Source organism: Dipodomys merriami, unplaced genomic scaffold, assembly GCF_024711535.1.
Source record: "Dipodomys merriami isolate MVZ:Mamm:240054 unplaced genomic scaffold, mDipMer1.0.p SCAF_14, whole genome shotgun sequence".
In the NCBI taxonomy this organism is placed as follows: domain Eukaryota; kingdom Metazoa; phylum Chordata; class Mammalia; order Rodentia; family Heteromyidae; genus Dipodomys; species Dipodomys merriami.
Window position 1 is genome coordinate 24,424,290 of NW_027202715.1, and position 23,634 is coordinate 24,447,923.

At 40.1% G+C, this 23,634-nt stretch overlaps 1 protein-coding gene across 2 annotated transcripts in view; it reads right to left on the reverse strand.

The window, feature by feature from the left end:
* Znf365 (zinc finger protein 365) overlaps nt 1-23,634 on the reverse strand; it is a 74,078-nt gene that overhangs the window by 16,192 nt on the left and 34,252 nt on the right. Inside the window, exons 1-2 of one of the 2 annotated variants that reach the window (XM_070021024.1) lie at nt 6,326-6,443; nt 3,991-4,728 (exon numbers count right to left, since the gene is read on the reverse strand). In XM_070021024.1, coding sequence (XP_069877125.1) covers nt 3,991-4,715 — 725 coding nt within the window. In that variant the 5' untranslated portion in view covers nt 4,716-4,728; nt 6,326-6,443. Of the gene's footprint in view, nt 1-3,990; nt 4,729-6,325; nt 6,444-23,634 lie in introns of those variants that run through there. The other variant, XM_070021023.1, reaches the window with a different exon arrangement.

Here is a 23,634-nt window from a genome sequence, read left to right on the forward strand (position 1 = left end):
TTAGGCACTTTCTAAAGCTACCTTGCAGTTTGGTATGGTAGCACATACCTGTAATCCCAGCACTGGGGGATGGGAGAGAATGAAGCAGGAAGCTCTTGAATTTGAGAGCAGTCTGAGCTATATAGTAAGTTAGAGGCCAGCCTGCACTTAGTAACAAGACCCTGTCTCAAAAAGAAACAAAAACATCAGTGAAAACCTACCCTGGGTTTGAATATGGTTCTGCTATTGAGTATGCTTCATTTTTCCTTCAGAGAGCACAAGCACTTAGTGTAAAATACCACAGATTTCAAGTTCTCTAGACATATCTGCACAGTGCTGGCACTTCCCAGGTACACTACCAGCAGTTTGAAAACTTCCTGGCCTACTTGTGTGCCAGAAAATTTGGTATTGCTGTTATCATATTATCTCTAACCCCCAACAGACCAACTCAGCTCCCAACTAAATCCAACCTTACTTGAGAAGAGATACCTTACTGTATGCAGGGTGCCCAGGATTGATTTCCCTGATTACAGACACTGCTATCAACAGCTCTGGGTGCTCATCAATAAGTAAAGACATGGTTCAGCAGGACTTTTTAAAGTTTCACTGACTTGGTAAATAAAAAGGACAACTTCTTTCTAGTACTTTCATGCCAGAAACATGTAGACTTCTCTCTGGAGGTGAAATAAGACTCATGAGTATACAAGTACAAAATATTGACACTGCAAACAATCAAACAGCATCATGTTATCTCACACATAAACATACACGCATGTATGCAGGCATGCATGCGTGTGCTCACACACACACACATACACACACCTCTTTCCATAAACCAAGTCGATTGAATCTAAAGATGATCTCAGGGCAGATACAGCCCTGGAATCTTTTATGCAATCTAAAGAATTTTTAAAGTTCAGTAGAAAATGTATAAGCATGAAAGCCTTATTGTTAATGCTAAATACTACATCAATTTATTTTTAAGTTAGCAAGGATTTATTTTAGTATGATGGGTTGAAATAAGGTGAAATGAGAGAATCATGTGCTATTTGCTATGCAGGAAATAAGAGTTAAAACTCGCCTGTTTTCATTTTTTTAACCAAATTTGCCATCTGTGCCTCAAAGGGTATATTTCAAACAGGACAAATAACAATCTACCCCTAAGTTTTGTATAAAGGCATTTGGTAGGGAGCACAGCTGCTGGAATGTTCTTGGCCAAATGGGCTTTCCTTATCTGAAAGACTAATGAGATGCCACCCTCTGAGGGACCATTGGGGCATGAAGGGGCTCAGCCCGGCAAATCCAGTCAATCAACCTGGTACCAGTGGTGTGGCAAATGGGCAGCTGGCTCTGCACCCCCATTCAGATGGCAGGAAGAGGGGCAAAGCCAGTCTCTGCAGACACTGAGGGCCCTGTGCACAGTCACTGTCTCAGACTAAGAGCCCCAGTGTCCTTCCTGGGGACAAGACCCTCTCAGTTCTATTTCATACACAGAAGGAGTGATTATTTGAAGTTTGAATACAGAGACTGACAGGCTGGGCCCAAATGAAAGCTTAAAGAAAAAGACTTTGTTTATAGTTAAAAGATCAAGACAATGTTGCTGTATTTTTATTCTTTTTCTCAAAATTCAAATACCACAGCTCTCTTCTGTTAGCTTAAAAATCACATATTAAAAACCAACTCATGCTGGTGGTATAGCTCATTGGTAATGTGTATATTTAGCATGTGTGAGGCCCGAACCTGGAAAAAATTGAGAACAAAGATGCACATGGATATTAACTTTAGATTCTGTGTTTAGTATTAGGAAAATAGAGCAAAACTGTGTATTGGTTAATACAATACCTGGTTAAACTGATCTTGATGCATCCATACCATGGAATGTCATGTATCGGTCAACAGGAATGACATTATTCTGTCTTTAAGTACACAACCAATACCTGAGACATAGTAATGCTAAAACAAAAGTACTCCAAGGACAAGTGGCAAACTAGTATATGTCATGATTACTTTGGAGAGAAAAAAGGAACTGTATATATAAATTACATATGGCTGCAAGCACACAGGAAAAGTCTAAAAGGATGTTCAGTAAATTTAAATGTTGTCTCTGAGAATGAGCAGAAATATGCTTGGAGAAGAAAGGATATTTTCTTTTCTTTTTGCGGGGGCAGGGGGTCAGTCATAGGGCTTGAACTCGTCCTCTGGGCACAGTCCCTGAGCTCTTTGTGCTCAAGGCTAGCACTTTGAGCCACAGTGCTGCTTCTAGTTTTCTGGTAGTTATTTAGAGATAAGAATCTCACAGACTTTCCTGCCCAGGTTGCCTTTGAACTACAATCCTCAGATCTCATTCTCCTGTGTAGGTAAGAGTACAGGTATGAGCCACCAGTGCTCAGCTTTTTAACACATATTCTGTTAATGTGTTGTTTTACAAGCCTGCAATTTTCATTTGATGCCTTGGATTAAACATAATATAATATTATTATTGACCTATTCACAAGCCACTTTCATTTAGTCAATTATTTTAATAATAAGACATTCTTGAACTCATCACTTCAAGCAAAGGAAATTCTAGGCTTGTCCCTACACGTAGAGCAACCTCATCTGCCATTTTCCTAGAAGGGCCACATAGGTCACCAGAAAATGAAACAAACAGCAGCAACAAAAAGAAAACCACATTTTCACTAGAGATCATCCCCCTAGGAGCAAAAACAATTAGTTGCAGATTCAACTTCATCCTTCCTACGTAATTTTTTAAATGTCTACTACTCTGAACAAAAGGTGTTTTGGTTTCCCTTCAAGGTAGAATATCAATGTTTAATGATAGCCAGTAAAGAGTCCGTAAATACACAGGGTTTCTCAGGAAGTTTTAATTTCTATATTTTAAGTGCAACACAAGATAGAAAAATATCAGAAGGCAAAGAAAAGATGAAAATAAATAAATCCCTATAATAGCACTCAAATTTGTCCTTTCATCCTATGAATTATGAGCCTTTACTTAAAATAAAATCCGACATTCTAAATTTGCAAATATGCTGAATTTTTATGTATGTTTTTCTAGTTTAGGTCAAATATAGACTTACAGATAAGGAAGTGCTTCTCCAATTATAAAGCTTTTTCAAATAAAAGTTTCTATGATGACCTTGTGAAATGAGTGCCAACTCTTTGCAAATAGTCAAGACTTATTTTAGTGTCATGCATCATTTTGTAACTGTAAAATTCTCAAACTTAAAATGTAGAAATCTAAGCTGGGCACCTGGCTGACACTTGTAATTCTAACTACTCAAGAAGCTGAGACCTGAGCATCATGGCTCAAAGCTAGTGCGGGCAGAAAAATCCATGAGACTTTTATCTCCAATTATAAAAAGAAAGCTAGAACGGGAGGAGTATGTAGTGACAGAACAGCACCCGTGAAGAAGAAAGCCACGCAAGAGCATAAGGCCGTGAGTTCAAGTCCCAGTATACACAAAAACAACAACTTAGATTTCTATATTAGAAAAATCTTTCTTAATGTCTCCTATTCCCAAATATAAATTATAATTAAATAGATCTTCAACTATTGGTGGTTCTTTAACAAGGGCAGATAACCCAAATTGGCAAGCCAAAGTTATTTGTACTGGAAACACACTATTTTACTTGAGTAAGACAGTAGCCCCTATTCTTGACCGTAAAATAGAGACAATTAGAGGAAGGGTTCTCCTTGTACACATTCTGTCTTCCCATTCAACTCAAGCTTACACACAATTTATGCTAGGAATGGATCCCACCATGGGTAATCTGTGTTACTCGTCTAAAAATATTACCTGTGGTTTACAGTTTGGCATTAATAAATCCTCCACAGCCATTGCACAGAGAGTGCAAATAATATCAGAGCCTCACACCTGCTTGCTCAAGTGCATCAATGAAGAATGCACCAAAGATAATTTCAAATGACACACACCAAACCTTGTTTAACTTTACTTATAACTTGGGGACCCTAAAGCAATGGGGTTCACATCCAGTTTCAGCAGCACTTACTCTTCTTTCCTAAGCAGCTCCTCTTCGGATTCTGTCAGGCGCTGCTTCAGGGCAGCAATCATTTCCACAGCCACGTCCACCTGTCTATTCAGGGCCCGCTCTCGTCTCTGCACTTCCTGTTTCTTCTGAGTCAGTTGCACAAAAGCTGCCCGAACTTCCAACAATTCAGCAGTTTTCTGGGCCAACTCTTTGGTGAGCTTATCAATTCTTTTCTCAATGGTCCTATCCACAGCCTCTACCATCTGGTTGAATTTTTCTCTGACATGTGCCTCAAAAGCAGCTTTGGTATCTGGAGTAGGAAGTCCAGGACTTGACCGGGGCCCATGCAGCGAGTCCGCCCGGATGTCCATCGCAGTGTAGGTCTGCACATAGGATACCGGCCTCTCCGCCACCACCTCAAATGGCTTCCTGTCCTTGGAGTGTTCATGTGAGATGCTATACAAGTTAACATAGGTTGGCCTTGGCTTCGCCCCATTGCCTCGACTTTGTACTTTACCCTGTCTCAGGAGTTCTGAAGGAGTGAGAGATGGAAAGATGCTGCATTTTGTCAAGAGGGTTCTTTCTTCATAGCTGTGACTGAATTCCAGATGGGCCCTCAGAGATGACAAGCTTCTAAATCTGGTATGGTCTCCACACCTCGGGCAGCGGAATGGCAGGCATACAGCAACATTCTCAAAGGACTCCTGCCAGGGATATCTGCTTTCCTCAAAAGCCTTCTGTTGCATTACTTTAAAGATCCTGGGAATGGAGAGGAAAATGGGTAGTTTACATGTCTGTATTAAAAAAAAAAAAAAAAAGATGTGCTCCTGAAACAATGGCCACTTATCTCCATGAGTGCTGTGGCTTTTGGCATAGATTGTGTTAAAATCAAAACTTAGAGATCATAAGCCAAATCTAGTCACATTTTTTTTCATTTCTGGAGCACCTACTATGGCTTTTGTACATTGGAATCTCTTAGCAGAGATGCTATGACCTGCAATCCCCAAATACTTATTACTTGGGCTTTCCAGAAAAAGCCAACCTTTGCCTATGATTTCAAAAGGGGGAGGGGAGGTGGGTAGGCCCTCTTCTTTGTAGAGGAGCAAATCAGAGCAAGGTAGTAATTAATCCAAGGTCAAGTGGAAAATGGCAGCTCCAGAAGTCAAGTTTCTTGCATTCTGAATACTGCATGCAAAGCTGTGCCCTACTTGAATACAAGTGAGGAAAACTCAAAGCAATCGTCAAAATAAGCCCTAAGAGAGCAAGCTCAGCTTTTCCCAAGCAAGAAGATTACTCAAACGAAGTGGCATTAGGCACACCACCAAGCGAAAGGTTTTACAAGCTGGGATATTTTTTTTACCTTTATAATTATTGGTGTGCGTAACAGTAGTTCCAGACTGGAATTTTACAGAAATCTGGAACCCAAAGTGCCAGATACCACTTGATGCAATCAGGGCCCTCTCCAGGATAATAATACAATGTTCTGGATGCATCTGTGCTGTTTCTGATCCTGTGTTAACATGACAGTGTATACAAATAGATGGCCAGGTAGATATTAACATAAACTCTTGACAGGAAGTTCTTGTTTCCTGGCATGAATTTATTACCTAGCAACAGATGACTGTTGCTAGCCATGTGAATCTATTCCCTCCTGGAATGGGTTCTGGTTAGGTGTAACTACCACCAGGCCTATGGTGAGGATGCCCAGAGGGGCCCTGAGGGTGAAACAGCAACTTTATAGGGTCTTAGATGGCTTCAAAAGCAGAGGTGGAAAATGGTCCCCAGATAGCCAGGTGGGTAAAGCTGTAAAGCTTCTAGGTTAGCATGCCTCTGCCCTCTTCCCTCCCCCCGCCCCCCGCCCCAGAAGGGACCCTCTTTCTTAGGCTCTATTGGGATGTTTAAACTGCTTTTTTTTTGGGGGGGTGAGGTGCACACCCAGACTTTAGATGTAAAAAGATAGCATTCTAGAATAGGAGATAGGTGGCATCTCTGGGTGGGGAAAAAACGAGTAACCACGCAATCCCTAGCACGCAGGCTTTTATGGGCCCAGCGGAAACCAGAGTCCACAGGGTTCGCAGGAAAGCTTTTATTTCTTCTGCCAGAGTAGTGCAGGATGGCAATGGCCCTCCTGGAGCTGGGGATGGATTGGGGGGTCCCAGCTCCGTCCCCCCCCAGCTGCGCGGCGTGCCCCCAGGGTGCGCACCGGTGTTCCCGCAGGTGGGGGCAGCGAAGCCGGCGCTCAGGCTCCCCGCGGGGCTGCGGGGCCGGGACCCCTTCCCCAGCTCCGGGCTGCTCCCCTCCGCCGCACCCCCTCGAGCCCGAGCCCCGGCGCGGGTAACCAGTGGCGGCCACTCACCCGACTTGTTGCTGCTGCCGCCGCCACCGCCGCCGCTGCAGCCGCCGCCACCGGTGCTGACGCTTCGGGAGCCCAGCGGTTTTCAGCAGAGCCGTAAATCAGGCTGAGCTGGGCCCGTTCTCCCCCCACCCCCGCACCCCACCCCCGCACCCCCCCTCCCCGCCGCACCCCCGCGCGGGGGGACCCGCGGCGTCCGGGGCGGAGCGTGGCGCGGGCTGGCCGGCCGGCGGGGACGGGGGCGCGGCGCCTGGAGACTCCCCCTCTCCCCACCGAGGCCGGCGGCCTCCCTGGGTGTCACCTCCCTCCGCGCTGCCCAGCTGCAGGGAGACCCCGTCCCCTCCCGCCGCTCAGGATGGCGCTGACATCACGCGAGGGGGAGATGCGGGGATCGCTTCTCGGAGGGGCGGGGGGTGGAGGGGAGATGCGGGGCCACGTGCCAACCCGCGGGCGGGCGCGGTGCGCTGCGCTGCGCGTCGGGCAGGCCCCAGCGCTTACTGAGGCCCCGGGACGCAGGGCTAAGTTAACCGGCAGAGCTGGATTTAGGGAAGACAGGGGTTGTTCTCCACCTGCCAAGGCTACAGAACTCGCACCCACGTCTCTGAGGGCCACCTTTTGTCCCCAAAGAAAAGATGTATGATCAAGAGGCATTTCTTTCCTTTCCAGGGATCGAGTCCTCTCAATTGGCTGGATTTTAGTTTATGTTTGGGGAGGCGGGGGGGGGGGGGGGGGGGAGAGGGGAGTCGTTGGGTTTTGTTGTGGTTCTTTTAACCTTTTTTAGGATACTCCTAGTCTTAACTCCTAGTCTAAACTCATAAAATAGGAAACCAAGATACAAGTTACTTTTCGTTTTGTTTTTTTTTCTCATCTTAACTCTTCAGGAGTGTGTTCTCAGAGACTGTTACAACTGATTTTTTTTTTAAATTACAAACCAGTTCAGTAATTAGTTACATGTGTATTTTTTGCTTTATTTGAGGAGAGGTTTGTTTGTGGACAGCTCTCCACTTCAAGCTGGGGAATCAGATTTGATTAGAATTGTGGCTCTAGGATTTCAATCCTGCTTCTAAGACCTGAGTCCAGAACTTACTGTATTTGGGATTCCTCATTAATGACAGGAGATAGTAAGGACCCATATCTTCACTTAGGAGTAGGGTTCACAGAGGATGGGGTTTCCTGGTGGTTCACAACCACACAGATGAGTCATCTGTTAGTGTTATTTAATTTGTTTTAGTTGTTAATTTCATAAAAGAGAAGCATGTACACCTCTAAAATATCAGAAAGAATGAATATGCAGTCACCCATCCCCCAAAAATTGTGTTGGGGGTATGTTCGTTGACAATATTACATTTCTCCGAAGTTACTTTTATTTATTCCAACAATTCATTTGGTAAAAATAATTGTTAATTAAGCTGAAAAGTTCATGTTATAGCAGACCAGGTTATCTTGAGGGGAGAGAGCAGGGTCACACTAGTTTACCAGTTATGGCAGAAGGCAGCAGGAGCTTTGTTCTAGAGAGGAAAAGCTCTTGGGTTCACACTCATCCCTCCCAATTCTTAGGCAGCTTCTTCACTTTGATCTTTGAGTTCCCCCCTGGTTAAGTCTAAGGACGGAGTCTTTTCTCACTCAAAGTGAGCATTAAGGAACTGTATGATCCAGTCGTTGTGAAGGTCTGTGTAGTACCCACGCTGAGCATTATGGGACATTCCTTTGTGAGCCACAGGCACTAGTGCAGGGTTATGGGAGCCTTTCCCAGTGTCACTAGCACCTGCTACTCCCCTGACAGCTCCATGAGAATCACCTGGCAACTTGTTAGTAATAGATCTTATTTGCTTCCTGCCTGCCCCACTGACTCAGAAACTCTGAGGTTAGGCCCCCAAGCTAACTGGGGGGAGGGGGTTGGGAAGGCTAGAGGGGGTTGAATTCTGATAGATTCTACAGTTTAAGAAACACTGTTTTATGTAGTACTTCTTCATACATTGTGTCCTATGAACCAGTCAGGTATATTTCCATGAACATATGTTTCTCAGTGCTGAACACTACATTATTTTATTATCTCATTAGGTCTTTTATCATCAGTGAGGTGGGCCATACCTTGTATTTCCAGCTTCAGCCACACTGACATCCTGGTACCTACAAGCCTAGTTTCTTCCCAGCTCAAGAACTTTACCTAGAAAAGTTTCCCCCATTATTCAGGGCTCAGAGTAAGCACTCCCCCTCCCCATCTCTGAAGTTAGATCCCATTTGTAACATTTATTACAACAAAACCTTTTACAGTATAATTTGTTGTTTATATCCTCATCTATTTAATGCATATACTTATTAGTTTTTAAGCAGTGTGGGGCCTGAGACTCTTGTTGGTCTTAGAATGTATTCCCAATACCCAATTCACAGTGCTGATCGTATATAGAGAGCTCAAAAATATTGTTAAAAGAATAATTGGGAAAAAATTGAGGCACAAAGAAGTTAAGTAATTTTCCCAAAATCACACGTAGAAAGCATTAGAACCAGGACTCTAAATTCTAAGCATTTGACCATAATACTCATTGCTATTCCAGTGTTTTTCCTTATTTTTCTGCAGTGATAGAGGTAAACACACACTTACAAGCAAGCATGCTACTACTGAGCTACAATCCCAGCCCACCTTTCCAGTCTTTGACAAAGAAAATAAAGTTTAAATTCATACAATTTGTAAATACAATCAGAACTAGAATCCATATATTCTAATGACATAAAGATGTATAAGACATGATAAGAGCAAATTAAGTTAATAGCAAAGTGGGAAGTATCTAAAGGGTTGACCTCATTTCTAGTACACAGTAGATGTTCAATAAATGTTTGCTGAATGAATGGTGTTCACATCTCTGGCCTGTGGAGTATTTACAATGTCCCTCACTCTACTGAGCATTTACACACATATCCAGTGTTTCTCAAAGTGATACTTACGAAACCCAGGGAACTTGTCATAGTCAGATGCCTGAGAGCTTAATCTGTAGGCATGAATCTTGAAAGTCTACTTTTCCTAAGTACCTCTCTCTCCAGATGGTCATGGTGGTTACTACAGTAACCATTAATCACATACTTCAAGAAGTAATGAATGTTCTGTAGGTCTCACCACTCATAAATATCAGAGATAGGAAGAGTCTGTAGCCAATTCTGATTCTCAAAGCCAAGAAGAGGAGAGGAGAGGAAATGAATATAGGTGAAAAGGAAAACAGGGAGAAAAAGAGGAAGAGCTTAAGAGAAGAGGAGGAGAAGGAAAGCCATTTTCTTGATATGGAAGTCAGAATTCATTCAGAAAAGGAAGAACCTGCAAGCTGAGGTTGTCAGGTCCCAGATGGAAGTCCTAGAAACTGAATGGATATTTATAGTCTCTCTTTCCTCTGTTGATTCAGTACCACCCACTCATGGAGGCCAGGATGCTGCTGTCAAACACAGGTTTCTCAAACCAGAGAGGGTATTCTTTTTTTAAAAACAAATCCATTTATGAAATATCCTGATTACATTTATCAAAAAGCAACCTTACAGAGATATAATACAGCCCCCTCTACAATGTGAGTAAGAGCACCAGTGAAAGGCTTGCAAAGAGAACCAGGTCCAAATCCTGTCACTTTGGTCCTGTCTACAGCCAACATCTGTGTGCAGTCAGAACCCCCTGGGTTGCAAACTAAACACCAATAGTCCTTTGGATTCGAACAAATCATTCCACATAGAGTGCAGGCAATTATGCAAATCCGGGGCCATATCATTTTCTAAGGAGGGTAATGGGTGGAATTGCAACACTCTGACCTTAAGTGTTAACTTTTTTTTTTTTTTGGTCATGGGGGCCTGAATTCTGGGCGTGGCAACTGTCCCTCAGCTCTTCAGTTCAAAGCTAGCGCTCTACCACACCATCACTTCTGGCTTTGTTCTGCTTATGTGGTGCTGAGGAATCAAACCCATGGCCTCATGCATGCAAGGCAAGCACTCTACCACTGAGCCACATTCCCAGCCCCAAGTGTTAACTTTTTAAGTAGCAGATTATTTCTCTGGTGCTACTGTGATCTAAAACCCAATGTAAATAATTATATACATATATTCATTCTGTCTTTCAGCATATTGTCTGTATGCCAGGACAAATCAGTTGCAACATTTAAGCTTCAGAGTGAGAGGTGTAGCTGTAATCTGGCTTTCAAGGTCCCACCAGAATTATCTACTAGAGAACTATTTCTATTACATTTCATTGGCATGACAACCGCCAAACAACACCATGGAAAATGCCTTAAATCCCACAGTCAGCTCCTGGCCCAAATGAATTGGCAGGGAGTAGGCCATACATAAAGTTTTGAAATAGACGTCTTCTAGCAAGGTCTTGGTCCTTCCGTAGAAGAGCAGTGGCACTTACTGTTCCCCTTGGGAGATCAAACATGAGTAAAATTTAAAGAAAGATTGATTTCATTTCAGAGGCTTCTTCTGATCATAGTTTGAACAAAGAATGTAGAGCCCCAAATCAAATACCCACTTCATTCCTAATTAGCTGTGTGAGTTTTTGTTTGTACTGAGCAACAACTCTAGGTTTCAGTGTCCTCATTTGTGAAAGATCAGTGAAAATGGACTAGGGAGTTTACAGTGCCATAATTCTAATTGCCAGTCCAGCTAATGTAGGAGTCAATTCTTGTTTTAATTTTTTTTTTTTTTTGGCCAGTCCTGGGTCTTGACCTCAGGGCCTGAGCCTCTGTGATCAAGGCTAGTACTCTACCATTTTAGCAACAGTACCACTTTTGGATTTTTTGAGTAGGGACTTTTCTGCCCTGGCTGGCTTCGAACTATGACCCTCAGATTCATCCTCCTGAGTAGTTAGGATGATAGGCATATGTCACCAGCTTAAAATTTTTATTTTAAGGAGTTGTACAAAGGGGTTTCATTTTGTATCATTTCTTTGATAGCATGATGGGTCGGCTAGGGGAGATAACAGAGGTGTCATGCTGGAAATGCAATAGAGAGTCAGCAAATGGATAGTTTGGAAAGTCATTAGATATCACTTCTTCCTGAAATAGCTGACATGTATTAAGTGCTTCCCATGTGCCAAGGATGGTTTTAAGTGATTTTTCTCATGATCTACCATTTTGCTTTCTGAACAAAAGTAGGAGAAAGATATTACTGTGTAAATAATAGGCAAATTGAAAAAGTAAGAAGCTCACTTTTACAAAGAAAGAAAATTGTGTAGCTAAGATTTAAACTTAAGATACCTAATTTAAGAATCTACATACTTGACAATTATGTTGTCTACCTGGTGCCTAGATCCTTACCTAATGTCTTGAAAACTAATTATTGGACATGTAATAAATGACTTTTGTGTTGGAAAACTCTCAGTGCTTATTATTACAAATCTCTAAGCCCCTTCCTTCCTTCCATGTTTGTTTGTTTAATGCAAAGACAAATCTTTGAGACATCTCCTCTAAGGACAGTGATTGAGGGGGGCTAGGGAGCATGTTGCTATAGAATAAAATATACAGAAAAAAGGTACCTTTAAAATATGGATTGTTAAATAATGAGCCTGAATTATGCAATTAAGTGAAGTATGAATCATGGAACTGATGCTCTGTCAAAAATGAGCCTATTTTCTAAGAGCTAAAATACATGGGCAATTTTATTCTGCTATTTTAGGTGAAAATTACATTGGTTCAGAAGCAAAGAGGAGAAAAAGAACATTGGCTATACGCAAGAGAAAACTGGACTTGAAAATAAAATATATGTAGACTTATGCAAGAGAAATTTATATATGCCAACAATATGTATTATATATGTATTATGTAGTATATATAGTACATAATACATTACACATATTATATCATATTCCATATTCCATTAATTTACTAATATATTTCACATAATACATAAGTATGTTATATAAGATATATATGTCATATATGAGTGATTTTTAGCATACTTCACTGCAAACAATGGTATGTTTAATTGGAGTCCTTTTCCCCTTTATTAGCTATAGAAATAATTCTTACTAGGAAGACAAAAGAATGTTGTTCCCTATCTCCATCCGTTCAGGCTTGGTTTCCTAGGCTATGCTAAGAGATGTGCTTTAACAGAAAGCTCAGGGTTAAGATTATGAAATGAGTTGAAAAGATAACTTCTTCCAAATAGTGTACTCGAGTCTCAAATTTCTAGGCTAATTCTGCTCTGAAACTAAATTGTTAGATTTTTTTAATGTTTCATTGTAAACTAATATGCATACGTTTTCATATTATATCATAAATTTCAATGAGTTTTCAGAAAATTCATTCATATGGATACTCCTGTAACCAGGAACAAGGTCAATAGAGAGAGCAATTCCTTATTTCCCAGAACAAACCTTTCTATTTTTAACTTCCTAGCCTCTGCTAAAAGTACAACAGTTCTGAGTTCTACCAGCATGGATTAAACATAACTCTGTGTACTTCATATAAACAGGATCCTATTGTATATCCTTTTTTTTTTTTGGTGGAGGTAGGGGTGGTTGTGGGGCTTGAAATTGGGGCCTTGGTGCTGTCCCTGAGCATTTTTGCTCAAGGCTAGCACTCTACCACTTTGAGCCGCAGTGCCACTTTAGGTTTTCTGGTGGTTAATTGGAGATAAGAGTTTCCTGCTCAGATAAGACTTTCCTGCCCAGGCTGGCTTTGAATTATGATCCTCAGATCTCCTGAGTAGCTAGGATTATAGGCATGAGCCACTGGCGTCTGGCTATATACACTCTTGTTCAATAGTATGTTTGTGATATTTGTCTATATTATTGTATATAAATGTAGTTTGTTATTTTCATTGCCATATAGTTGCACAGTGCACCAAAGAGGAACATTTAAGTTGTTTCCATTTGAGAGTTATTGTGAAAAGTCAATACAAACATTCTGGTGAGACACTGAATGTATTTGCAGAATATTGTAGCCAGTTCATACTTAGAAACTGAACTCTGACCTACAATACCATTAGCAACCTGTCCAGAAATCTAAATCACATCTGAAGCTGTTGGTCCCCATATGACTGGAACTTAGTCATGAAATGCCTGTTTTTCCAGTTTGGGGTCCTATTTTTAATTTAGGACTGATGAGAAAAAGCCAAATATACTGTAATCAGAAGGCTATCTCCTTGTAATTAGCCCAACTCCAGCTCTTCACCCAAACCTTGCCAGCAAACTCCAGTCAGGGCCCATTAGGAGCATTCCCTTTGTCCAATGATGCTTTCCCACTCCTCTGTCTGCCTTTGATGGTAGCGCATATTTTTATAGCTAGCTTTGAGTAAGCACCCTTTGTTTATTCTCAATGGTGTGATCTTTATTTATTTTCATATTAATATATCTCTTGGTGAGTGTATGTGCACATTTCTATTGTGTGCCAAGGAGTAAAAATATCGAGTCATAGGATAGGTATATATTGAGTCTTGGTAGATACTGCTTAATTGTATTCAAAAGAATTATATTGGTATGGTAACCTACTAACCTTATGTGAGAATTCCAAATCATGCGCAGTTTTTCCAGCTTTTTTGAAATTTGTGACTCTGATTTAGTATTCCAGTAATTAGGGGAGGCATCTCACTAAGGTTTAATTTACATGTGTCTGGTGGCTAATGAGTTTGATGAGCCTTTTCATGTGTATTGTGAATACTTAGATAGCCTCTTATAAAATATTTAAATAACTAATAAAATCCTTAGTGAATTTTTCTCTTGAATTACCTATTTTATTCCTATTGACTAGTAAATCTGCACATATTCTATGAGTCCTTTGTCATATATATGTATATATGTGTGCATATATCCATATATATGAACACATATATATGTGCATATATATACATATATGCACACATATATGCACACATATATACATGTGCATATATATACATATGCATTATTCCTATTGACTAGTAAATCTGCACACATTCAATGAGTCCTTTGTCATATATATGTATATATGTGTGCATATATATACACACATACATACATATATACATATGCATACATATATATGTGGATATATACACACATATATTCATACATATCCACATATATGTGGATATATATGCACACACATATACATATACATATACATATACATATACATATACATATATATACATACATATGGAGACTTTTCTTTTATGATTAGTGGTTTTATGTCATATTACAGACATTTTTACTTAATCCAAAGTCATGAAGTTGGTCTTCCTGTGCTATTTATTATTTTAGCTCTGCAACCCGTCTGAAATTCTCAAGCAGTGATATTGGAATGATATCAGAAGGAGTCCAGAAACACTTACTGAAAACACTATTCTTCATCCACTGCCTTGTTTTGCCTTTGTCATGAATCCAGTGACAATTCATTTGGGATCTCTAATCCAGTTCACAGTTAGTTTCTCTACCTTTGTGCTGATACTGTGAGATCTTCACTGCAGTAGATTTATGACAGCTTTTGTTCTTATAGAACAAATCTTCCAGCTTTGCACATTTCTATTTGAAAACTGACTGTTCAATCATGAACAAATTACTCTGCTTATAGTTTTGTTATTGATTCCTACCTCTGATAGACAACAGGCTGAGAATGATTTTAATCTTTTCAAATTTGGTGAGACTTCCCTTGATTTTGGTAAAAGCTACATTTACACCTGAAAAGATAAGTCCCATCACTGTTTGACTTAGTGCTCTATGTAACCCAGGGCAAATTTGGCCATGTTATATTTTTACAAATTTTTGCTAAATCATTTCATGAGCTATTAAGTAGATGATGTTGAAGTTTTCCATTATGAATATGGATTTATCCATTATTTATTTTAATTCACTTTTTTTAAATTTAAAATTTCTTTGTGTAGGGGCTGCTGTGGGGCCAAGACTTTCTCCTCCAGGACCAGAGTACTTACTCCTCCTCCTCCCTGCTATTTCCCTAAGAATCAACATTAGATGAAGGAGTGGTTGGCTTGTGGTTATGACATTTCTTCAAGAATAGCCCACATCTAACTGCTACTTTATGCCAATGTATGAAGTCTGTCCTCAACTCAGGGCACATCTGTAGGGACTTTCCCAGCTCTAGAATTTCACCCAGGGTTTGGCTGTGGCTGCTCTTGGAACTTCACACATTTCAGTTTGTCTCTCTCCCCAATACTTGGGTCTTCCTTTTCTCAGAAGTCAAATGTTTCAGCTGGCAATTCCAAATACATTTTCTATAGGCAAACTTTCTATCATATTTTTCAGTCCCACACATGTCCTCAGTAAGTATTCATATCTGTGGTCCCCTCCAAAATAAATCAAAGTGCAACTGGGCAGCAGTGGATTTCTGCAGGAGTGGGCATGTATTACTTCTGACTCAAAGAATGTGAAACAGATTTACCTTTTTCTCTTGGATCTCCCACAAGAGGAGAAGCAAACAATCGAATAGTGAGGACAATCAGGAGAAGCAAACAATCGAATAGTGAGGACAATCATACTGCTCCCCTCACAGATACCAGTATGAGAGGGCAAACCATCCAGCATCAACCTGCCAGCTTTGGAAGGGAGCCTTTAGAAATGGACCCCCATCCCCAGGCAAGCCTTCCAATGATGACAGCCTAGCCAACAGTTGACTTTAGCTCACTGGAGATCCTGACACACAATGTTCCAGCAGCGCTGAAAATAATCCTAAGTCATCAAAATGAATAAGTTGGGTTTTATTTGTTTTAATCCAGTGGGCTTTGGATAATTTTTCTTTTTCTTCTTTTTACATAGCACTACAGAGAGAGAGAGAGAGAGAGAGAGAGAGAGAGAGAGAGAGAGAGAGAGAGAGAGAGAGAGAGAGAGAGAGAGAGAGAGAGAGAGAGAGAGAGAGAGACTGATATGAAGATTTAAAATATGCCTGTCATTTTGGGACAAGTTTGTGGGGAAAGCTGAAGGGAGCTTGAGAAGGTTATTCGTGGAAGGTAAGTGCTATGTGAGACTGTTAATGGAGCCCACAAAGTGCTCACTGAGGATAGAAGGTGAATAATTTTTTCAAAGAGAAGAAAATGTGACTGGATGTTGGGAAAAAAGGAGGGCAGGTATTATGGAGTGCTGGGAAGCTTATCAATATTGTTGCCTAAGGTAGCATGGAAAATTTAAATATGCCTACTAAAGTGAAATTGCTAAGAAGATTTTAAGCCAGAGTGTTAAATGTGTTGCTTGGCTTCTACTTGCTGTTCAAAGTGAAATATCAGAGGACAGAGATAAGCTACAGGAAGAACTGAAAAGGATAAAACACCCCAGGATGATCTAGCTTTGAAATTCAAATGATTTCTTATTCCAAGACTACAGATGGCAAACAATGCTAAAATTAAGAAATAGCTTTCAGTCATATATCAATCTAGGACACTCAGTTTTTTTTTTAAAGTAAAAACATGATCTAAAGATGAAGCAGATGGTATGACTGTAGAATTCTTTGTTAAGCATTTAGAAGATTCTAAAGCAGTGACTTGGGGAGTTGTTCAGTGACAGAAAAAAGTCCTGTAGGAATGTGAAGGATATACTTCATGGATCTTTGTTAATGATGCTCATTCTCAGAGTCTTGGAGATACTGTACTTATACAAGCTCAGAAGAAGCTTACGGTTGTGAAGGCATTTGTGAATGTGGCTTTAGTTAATGGAGTATACGCCAACAAGATTCAGAAGAGACTCACAAAAATTCTGAAAGAATTATACTAATGAGGCTTGGAAGGTGGCTCAGTGGTAGAGTGCATGCCTTGCCAAGCATGAGGCCCTGGGTTTGATTCCTCAGCACCACATAAACAGAAAAAGCTGAAAGTGATGCTGTGGCTCAAGTGGTAGAGTGCTGGCCTTGAGCTGAAGAGCTGAGGGACAGTGCCCAGGCCCAGAGTGCAGGCTCCACAACTGACAAAAAAAATTATACTAATGACAATAGTATATGGGTGGAAAGAAACCCAAACAGAACAGAGTGACAAAAAGGTCTTTAAATTTCCAAATTTTACAGTCAGAATCTGGATAGAGACTGGACTACTCAGCTGTATGTGCCAGCTAGCATTTGTGGAAGAGTTAAGATAGGGACAAAGGCAAAAATGAAAGTTTAGATGTGATAAAGTGCCACATAGAACCATTTCCAAGAAGTTGAAAGACAGTTTTAATGAATGAATTGGCAACAGGTAGTTCTAAGCATTTCTATGTAGTTCTAAGCATTTCTGTAAGATTTACAATGTTTCCTAACTGCCTCTCCTTTCCCTACTTTTAGTGGGAGATTCTATAGTGACCATCTTCTGCCAGTTTCACTGTTACAATTTTGGTGTTTGAAGAGTACAGACCTATCTCCTTAATTCACTGGTGTTCAGATCAAGGGAAAGTAGTCTAGAAACTACACTGGAGGAACTACAACCAAGGTGTCTTACCTGAACTTGTGTAGCATAAAGTGAAAGGTCAAACAATCTGGGATGTGCTGCTGAGTTTAAAATTAAACATATTTTTTATTCTAAGACTTACTGATGGCAGGTGCAGAATTCAACTGCAGCAGGGTTGGAATTTTAGTAAGATCAGTCCTGGTTTGAAACAAGTTCTGGGTTGTAAATGTCTACAACAAGCAATAGTGTCCTTAGCCATAGAGGTCATGAAAGGGAATTTCTGTTCTGGCCATGACAAATAAACTGGTCAAAAATATATGAAACCATGGCTTTCAGAAATTGTAAATAAGTGGTATAGGGCTGTGACTCCCTGGGGGGAAATTAGTGTCATCCTTAACATTTGGCAGCTTTCTGCCTGGAAGCACTTTGCAGACTGTGGAGCAGGGAGAGATACACAAGTATTATGATATACCATTATCATTGAGTTCTAGAGACAAGAAATAAGAGTTTAGGGAGGCTGAGGATACTGGAATTTGCACAACAGAACTCCAGAGAAGAGATGAAAAACACTTAAAGAAGTTCAAAAATCTGCAATATTTCCTGTATCAAAAATTCTACTTGGGAGGCTGGGAAGGTGGCTCAGTAGTAGAGTGCTTGCCTTTCATGCATGAGGCCCTGGGTTAAATTCCTCAGCACCACATAAGAAAAAAGAAAAAAAGCCAGAAGTGGCGCTGTGGCTCAAGTGGTAGAGCGCTAGCCTTGAGCTGAAGAGCTGAGGGACAGCGCCCAGGCCCAGAGTTCAGGCCCCAGGACCGGACCCCACCCACCCCCCCAAAAAAAATTCTACTTGTTACAATTTGAATAATGCTCAGTGCTTGTATAAAGATGGAAGATATTTTTCACTCCAATTGAATACCCAGGGAAGTCAATAGAGGTCTCAAAACCATGATATATTAGTAGTAAGGATAAGCCAGTCCATGGATAAAGCCTACTGTTGGAAAACATAGACAAAATTTTAAAATAGATATCAAAATGACTAAACTGACTATCAAGTAATTCAAACAACTGCCAAAGCAAATTTCAGTATACAAGGGAATCCAGACACTTGACAACTGAACATCACAGTATTCTGCATTCATTTAACACTCACTAGACATGTGAAGAAATAGAAATTTTTGTATTGTCGAGAGACTATTCAGTAGGAAAACAGATTTGGAAATAAGAGATAGTGGAGCTAATATATTAAGGGATTGAAACACTTTGAAAACAATACTTACAACAGTCATGGTGAGGACAGAAACAAACTATAAAATGAACCCAATTGGGCTGTGAAGGTGGCTCAGTGGTAGAGTGCTTGCCTTGCATGCATGAGGCCCTGGGTTTGATTCCTCAGCACCACATAAGCAGAAGAAGCCAGAAGTGGTACTGTGGCTCAAGTGGTAGAGCACTAGCCTTGAGCTGAAAAGCTGAGGGACAGCACCCAGGGCCAGAGTTCAAGTCCCAAACTGGAAAAAAAAATGAACCCAATTGAACTCATACCTAAAAAAATAACATATCAAATGTAAACTCACCAAATATACTCATTAAATGAGTAGACATTGCAGTAAAAAGAAATCTTGGCATTGAGTTAAGAGAGGAAACAATACAAGCAAGTGAAGCAATACTGGAAAATTTTCCAAATTGGACAAAAGCTATCAATGCATGGATCTAAGTATTCTTTTTTCAGAGTGAGCCTTGAATCAAATCAGAGGCAATTAAGTCTATGTAGGAGTAATACAAAGTCAGATCACAATTGCATGTGATCAGTTTATTTCCTCTCAAAATCAAATTCACCTTTCAGTTATACATGCTATAATAGACTTGATTCTTCATATGGATTTTTCCAATGCAGTCAACACAATATTAAGCTTCATCAGTTGCAGGTGCTAGAGGCAGATTACATGGAAGGCAGATTTCTCTTCCTATTCCAGTTTGCTACATTTTGTTTTTTCTTACTTCAGCTAGGCAGCCTGTCAGGTGAACTTAAGTGACAACATCTTAATGGAATTCTGCCTTCCTGCGCGTGACAGCATGCAACCCCTAGGGACTTCTAGTTTAGGACTGAGATGGAACCTCAGCCTCTATGATACAAGTCCTCCACAAATTCGTCTTTCATGGAGTTCTCCCTGTCAGCCTTGGATACCCTTTTCAGGTTCTTTTTTTTTTTTTTTTTTATGAAATGAGTCACTTTTCTTTTACTGCTTTTAAGATTTCCTCCTTGTCTTTGTCTTCTGACAGACCGACATTGATGTATCTAGGTGTAGAATTCTTTAAATGTAGCTTACTTGGAGTGTCAAGATTCATGCGTGTGTTGACGGGTGTCTTTCATCAAATTGGGGAAGGTTCTGTCCTTTATGTCTTCATAACAAAAGTCCCACTATTGCCTAGCTTGTTAAACTTTGATGGAGACACATAACTTTCTAAAACTCAGTCATGTTAATTACTTTATTGGTTTCACTACATTCTCACTGTCTCCTCCTCAGTATCCACTATACCCTTCATTTAAATTAGAAGGAATGTCAGTTGTCAGCTATGCCCAGAATAAAGACTATACTCTCAACATTCTTTGCAGCTAAGTGTAGGTATTTTATTCACATTGGAATGTGGGTAGAACTTGCCCAGGCAACTGGTTGCTTCTTGGAAAGAAAGGAATTTGCTCTCCACTTCTGCTTTCTTTCTTTCCTAGGTAAAGTATCTGCCACTGTCTGAACAAATAACTAATTCCTCAGGAAAAGGGGAATAAAGAGTAATAATCAGGACTGATAACCACTCTAAACTATGAGCTGTGAAGCTATTGCCTATGAAACAAATCTGTCCCACCTTATTCTCTATTTTTTTTTAAACTACTAGGGTTTGAACTCAAGGCCTCACAACAGAACAGGTGCTCTACCTCTTGAGCCACATGTCAGTCCTTTTTACCTTAGTTATTGTTCAGGTAGGGCGTCACCAGCTTTGGACCTCAAGTTTTGTACCTGTGCCCCCCACAGAGTTGAAATTACAGACATACATCATTATTCCTAGGTTATTCATTGATATGGAGTCTTGCTAACTTCTTGCCCAGACTCTCCTGGAACTTACCCTTCTAAACTCTGAATCCAAGTGGCTAGGATTATAGGTGCATGCCACAATCCTTGATTCCATTCTCTACTTTCATAAATACTTTTGTGGGAACACAGTCAAGCCTATTGCTTCTTTCCACTGCTGTGGTGAAGTTGGATACTGGCAACTGAGGCTTACTGCTCCCTGTGTGGTCTCCTATGACCTCTGGAACACATTATCATCAACTGGGTGGCTAAAGTAAGCAGAAACAGATCCTCTCACAGTTCTGGAAGCTTGAAATCCAAAATCAGGCCCATAGGGCCCATAGGGCCCTATTTCCACTGAGGTCTCTAGGGAAGACTCTATTTGCTTAACCCTCACCCATCTGCTGGTAGCTATATGCATCCTTAATTAATGGTGGTGTTACTCCAATCTCTACCTTCCATTGCTTCCTCCTCTCCTGCTTTTTGTGCAACTTTTATAAGGATACTTGTTAGTGCATGTTGGTTCTACCCATATAATTTAGGATGAATCCTTATCTTAAGATCCCTAATTACAACTGTAAGAATGCTTTTGTAAAATGAGGTAGTGTATATAAGTTCCTGGCTTTATAATGTGGATATATCAGACCACTACTCTTTGAAAGCCTAGGTATTTATTACATAGACTACAAAAGTGCCATATCCAGGGCTGGGAAGGTGGCTCAGTGGTAGAGTGCTTGCCTTGCATGCATGAGGCCCTGGGTTTGATTCCTCAGCATCACATAAGCAGAAAAAGCTGGAAGTGGCGCTGTGGCTCAGGTGGGGGAGTGCTAGCCTTGAACTGAAGTGCTGAGGGACAGTGCCCAGGCCCAGAGTTCAGGTCCCACAACCAACAACAACAACAAAAAGTACCATATCCAAATACTATGGGACAAGGTGAAGAAAGCCATGCATTTCAGACTGTTGGAGATGGAAAATCAACAAAATGTTCTTAAAGAAAGTGATATTTGAGCTGAATATTGATGGTTGATTGCAAGGGGACCAGTTGGAGGGATTGCTTGACTTCTGAGTTGAGAAAGTGATGATTGTGTTGAATATGATATAAAATAGAAAATAATAGAAAACAGGCCAGGCTCTGGTGGCTCACACCTGTAATCCTAGCTACTCAAGAGGCTGAGATCTGAGGATCACAATTCAAAACCAGCCCAGGCAGGAAAGACCGTTAGACTCTTATCTCCAATAAACCACCAGAAAACCATAAGTGGCTCTGTGACTCAAGTGGTGGAGCGCTAGCCTTGAGCTGAAGAGCTGAGGGACAGGGTTCAGGCCCAGCATTCAAGCCCCATGACTGACAAAAAGAAAAAAAACAAACACAGAGAAAATAGACTTGGGTAGAGAAAGAGGGAGAGGTTATAATGTACCTGTTTAGTTTAGGAGTAGATTCAGTCATGTCTATACACCTGACTCCTGACTCATATATAATTCATTATATATGAGTCTGAACATCAGGAAAAATATTAGGACCAGAGTAGGATATTTTACACTTTTATCCCTTTTAAAGTCCTTATTTTATTAGTTATACTTATGTGTTCAAAATCTTTCCCTATGGATGAAGCAAAGATTCATTTTTATTAGCTTTTCAAGATGAAAGGACAGTGGAATATTATTCTTTACAATAACATTGTGATATGTTCATTACTATCAGGTAATGAAAATCAGCCACCACTTCTGTTTTGTTTTTCTTCCTACTTGCAAATACTAATTATTCAAATTATCCATGCATAGTGAATAAGAACATCACAGAGATTATTCATATACTTCCTGGTTTTGGAAGTCCAATTTATCCCATAGTAGATTGGACATTCAGGAAATGACTAAGACATGTGTCAAGCTCAATGATAAAATAAGCAAAGGAATCAGAATTCCACAAGTTGAGTATTTACAAGAGAGCAAAAATAAATATCTATTTTAAATAGATACTCAAATATTATACAGTGTTTGAATATCCAGTTTGTAGTTATATGATACATTTATTGTTTCACCTTTTGTTCTCATTTTGTAACAATTTGTAAAGAAAAACATCTTGTGTTGTCAATTATTAATAGTACTACCTCACATGATGTAGACCTCTTTGCTGAATTCTAGACATCAAAACTGAGAGGGTGTTTCTCTTAAGTTCTTTGACACATCATAATCTTTCTGACCTTAGAAATGGCATCCTAAAGGCTTTAAGATAACTAAAGAAGGAAATACAAATTTCACTTGCCATTATTGCTTTATTTCATTGTAGACAGAAACATATTTAACATAATTCAAACCTTTTAAATTTGATTGAGACTTACTTTGTTCTGGAGAATGTTCTATGTACATTGAGAGGAAGGTATATTCTATTGTAGAGTTGTAGAATGTTCTTTGTAGATGTAGAATGTTCACAGAAGAATATTTCTTTGTACATCTTAGAGCCAACTGGCCCTATTAAAATCCTCTCTTTTCTTTTGTCTATCTAGTTGTTCCATCCATTATTGAAAGTCATATAATTTATGTCACAAATATATTGAATTAAACAACACACTACTTAATCATCAATGAGCTAAAGAAGAAATAACAAGGGAACATTACAAAATACTTTGAGACTAATTAAAATGAATAACTTTAAATCATGTGTAATTAAAAAAAGTAGTACTCAGAGGGAAATTTGCTGCTGTACATGATTACATTGAAGAAAAAGAAAGACCAGGCACTAATGGCTCATAACCATAATCCTAACTACTAAGGACGCTGAGGTCTAAGGATCATAGTTTAAAGTCATCATGAAAAAAGAAAGATAGGAAGGAAGGATGAAAGAGAAAGAAGGAAAGAAAGAAGGGAAGAAAGAAAGAAAGAAAGAAAGAAAGAAAGAAAGAAAGAAAGAAAGAAAGAGTGAGGGAGGACAGAAGGAAGGAA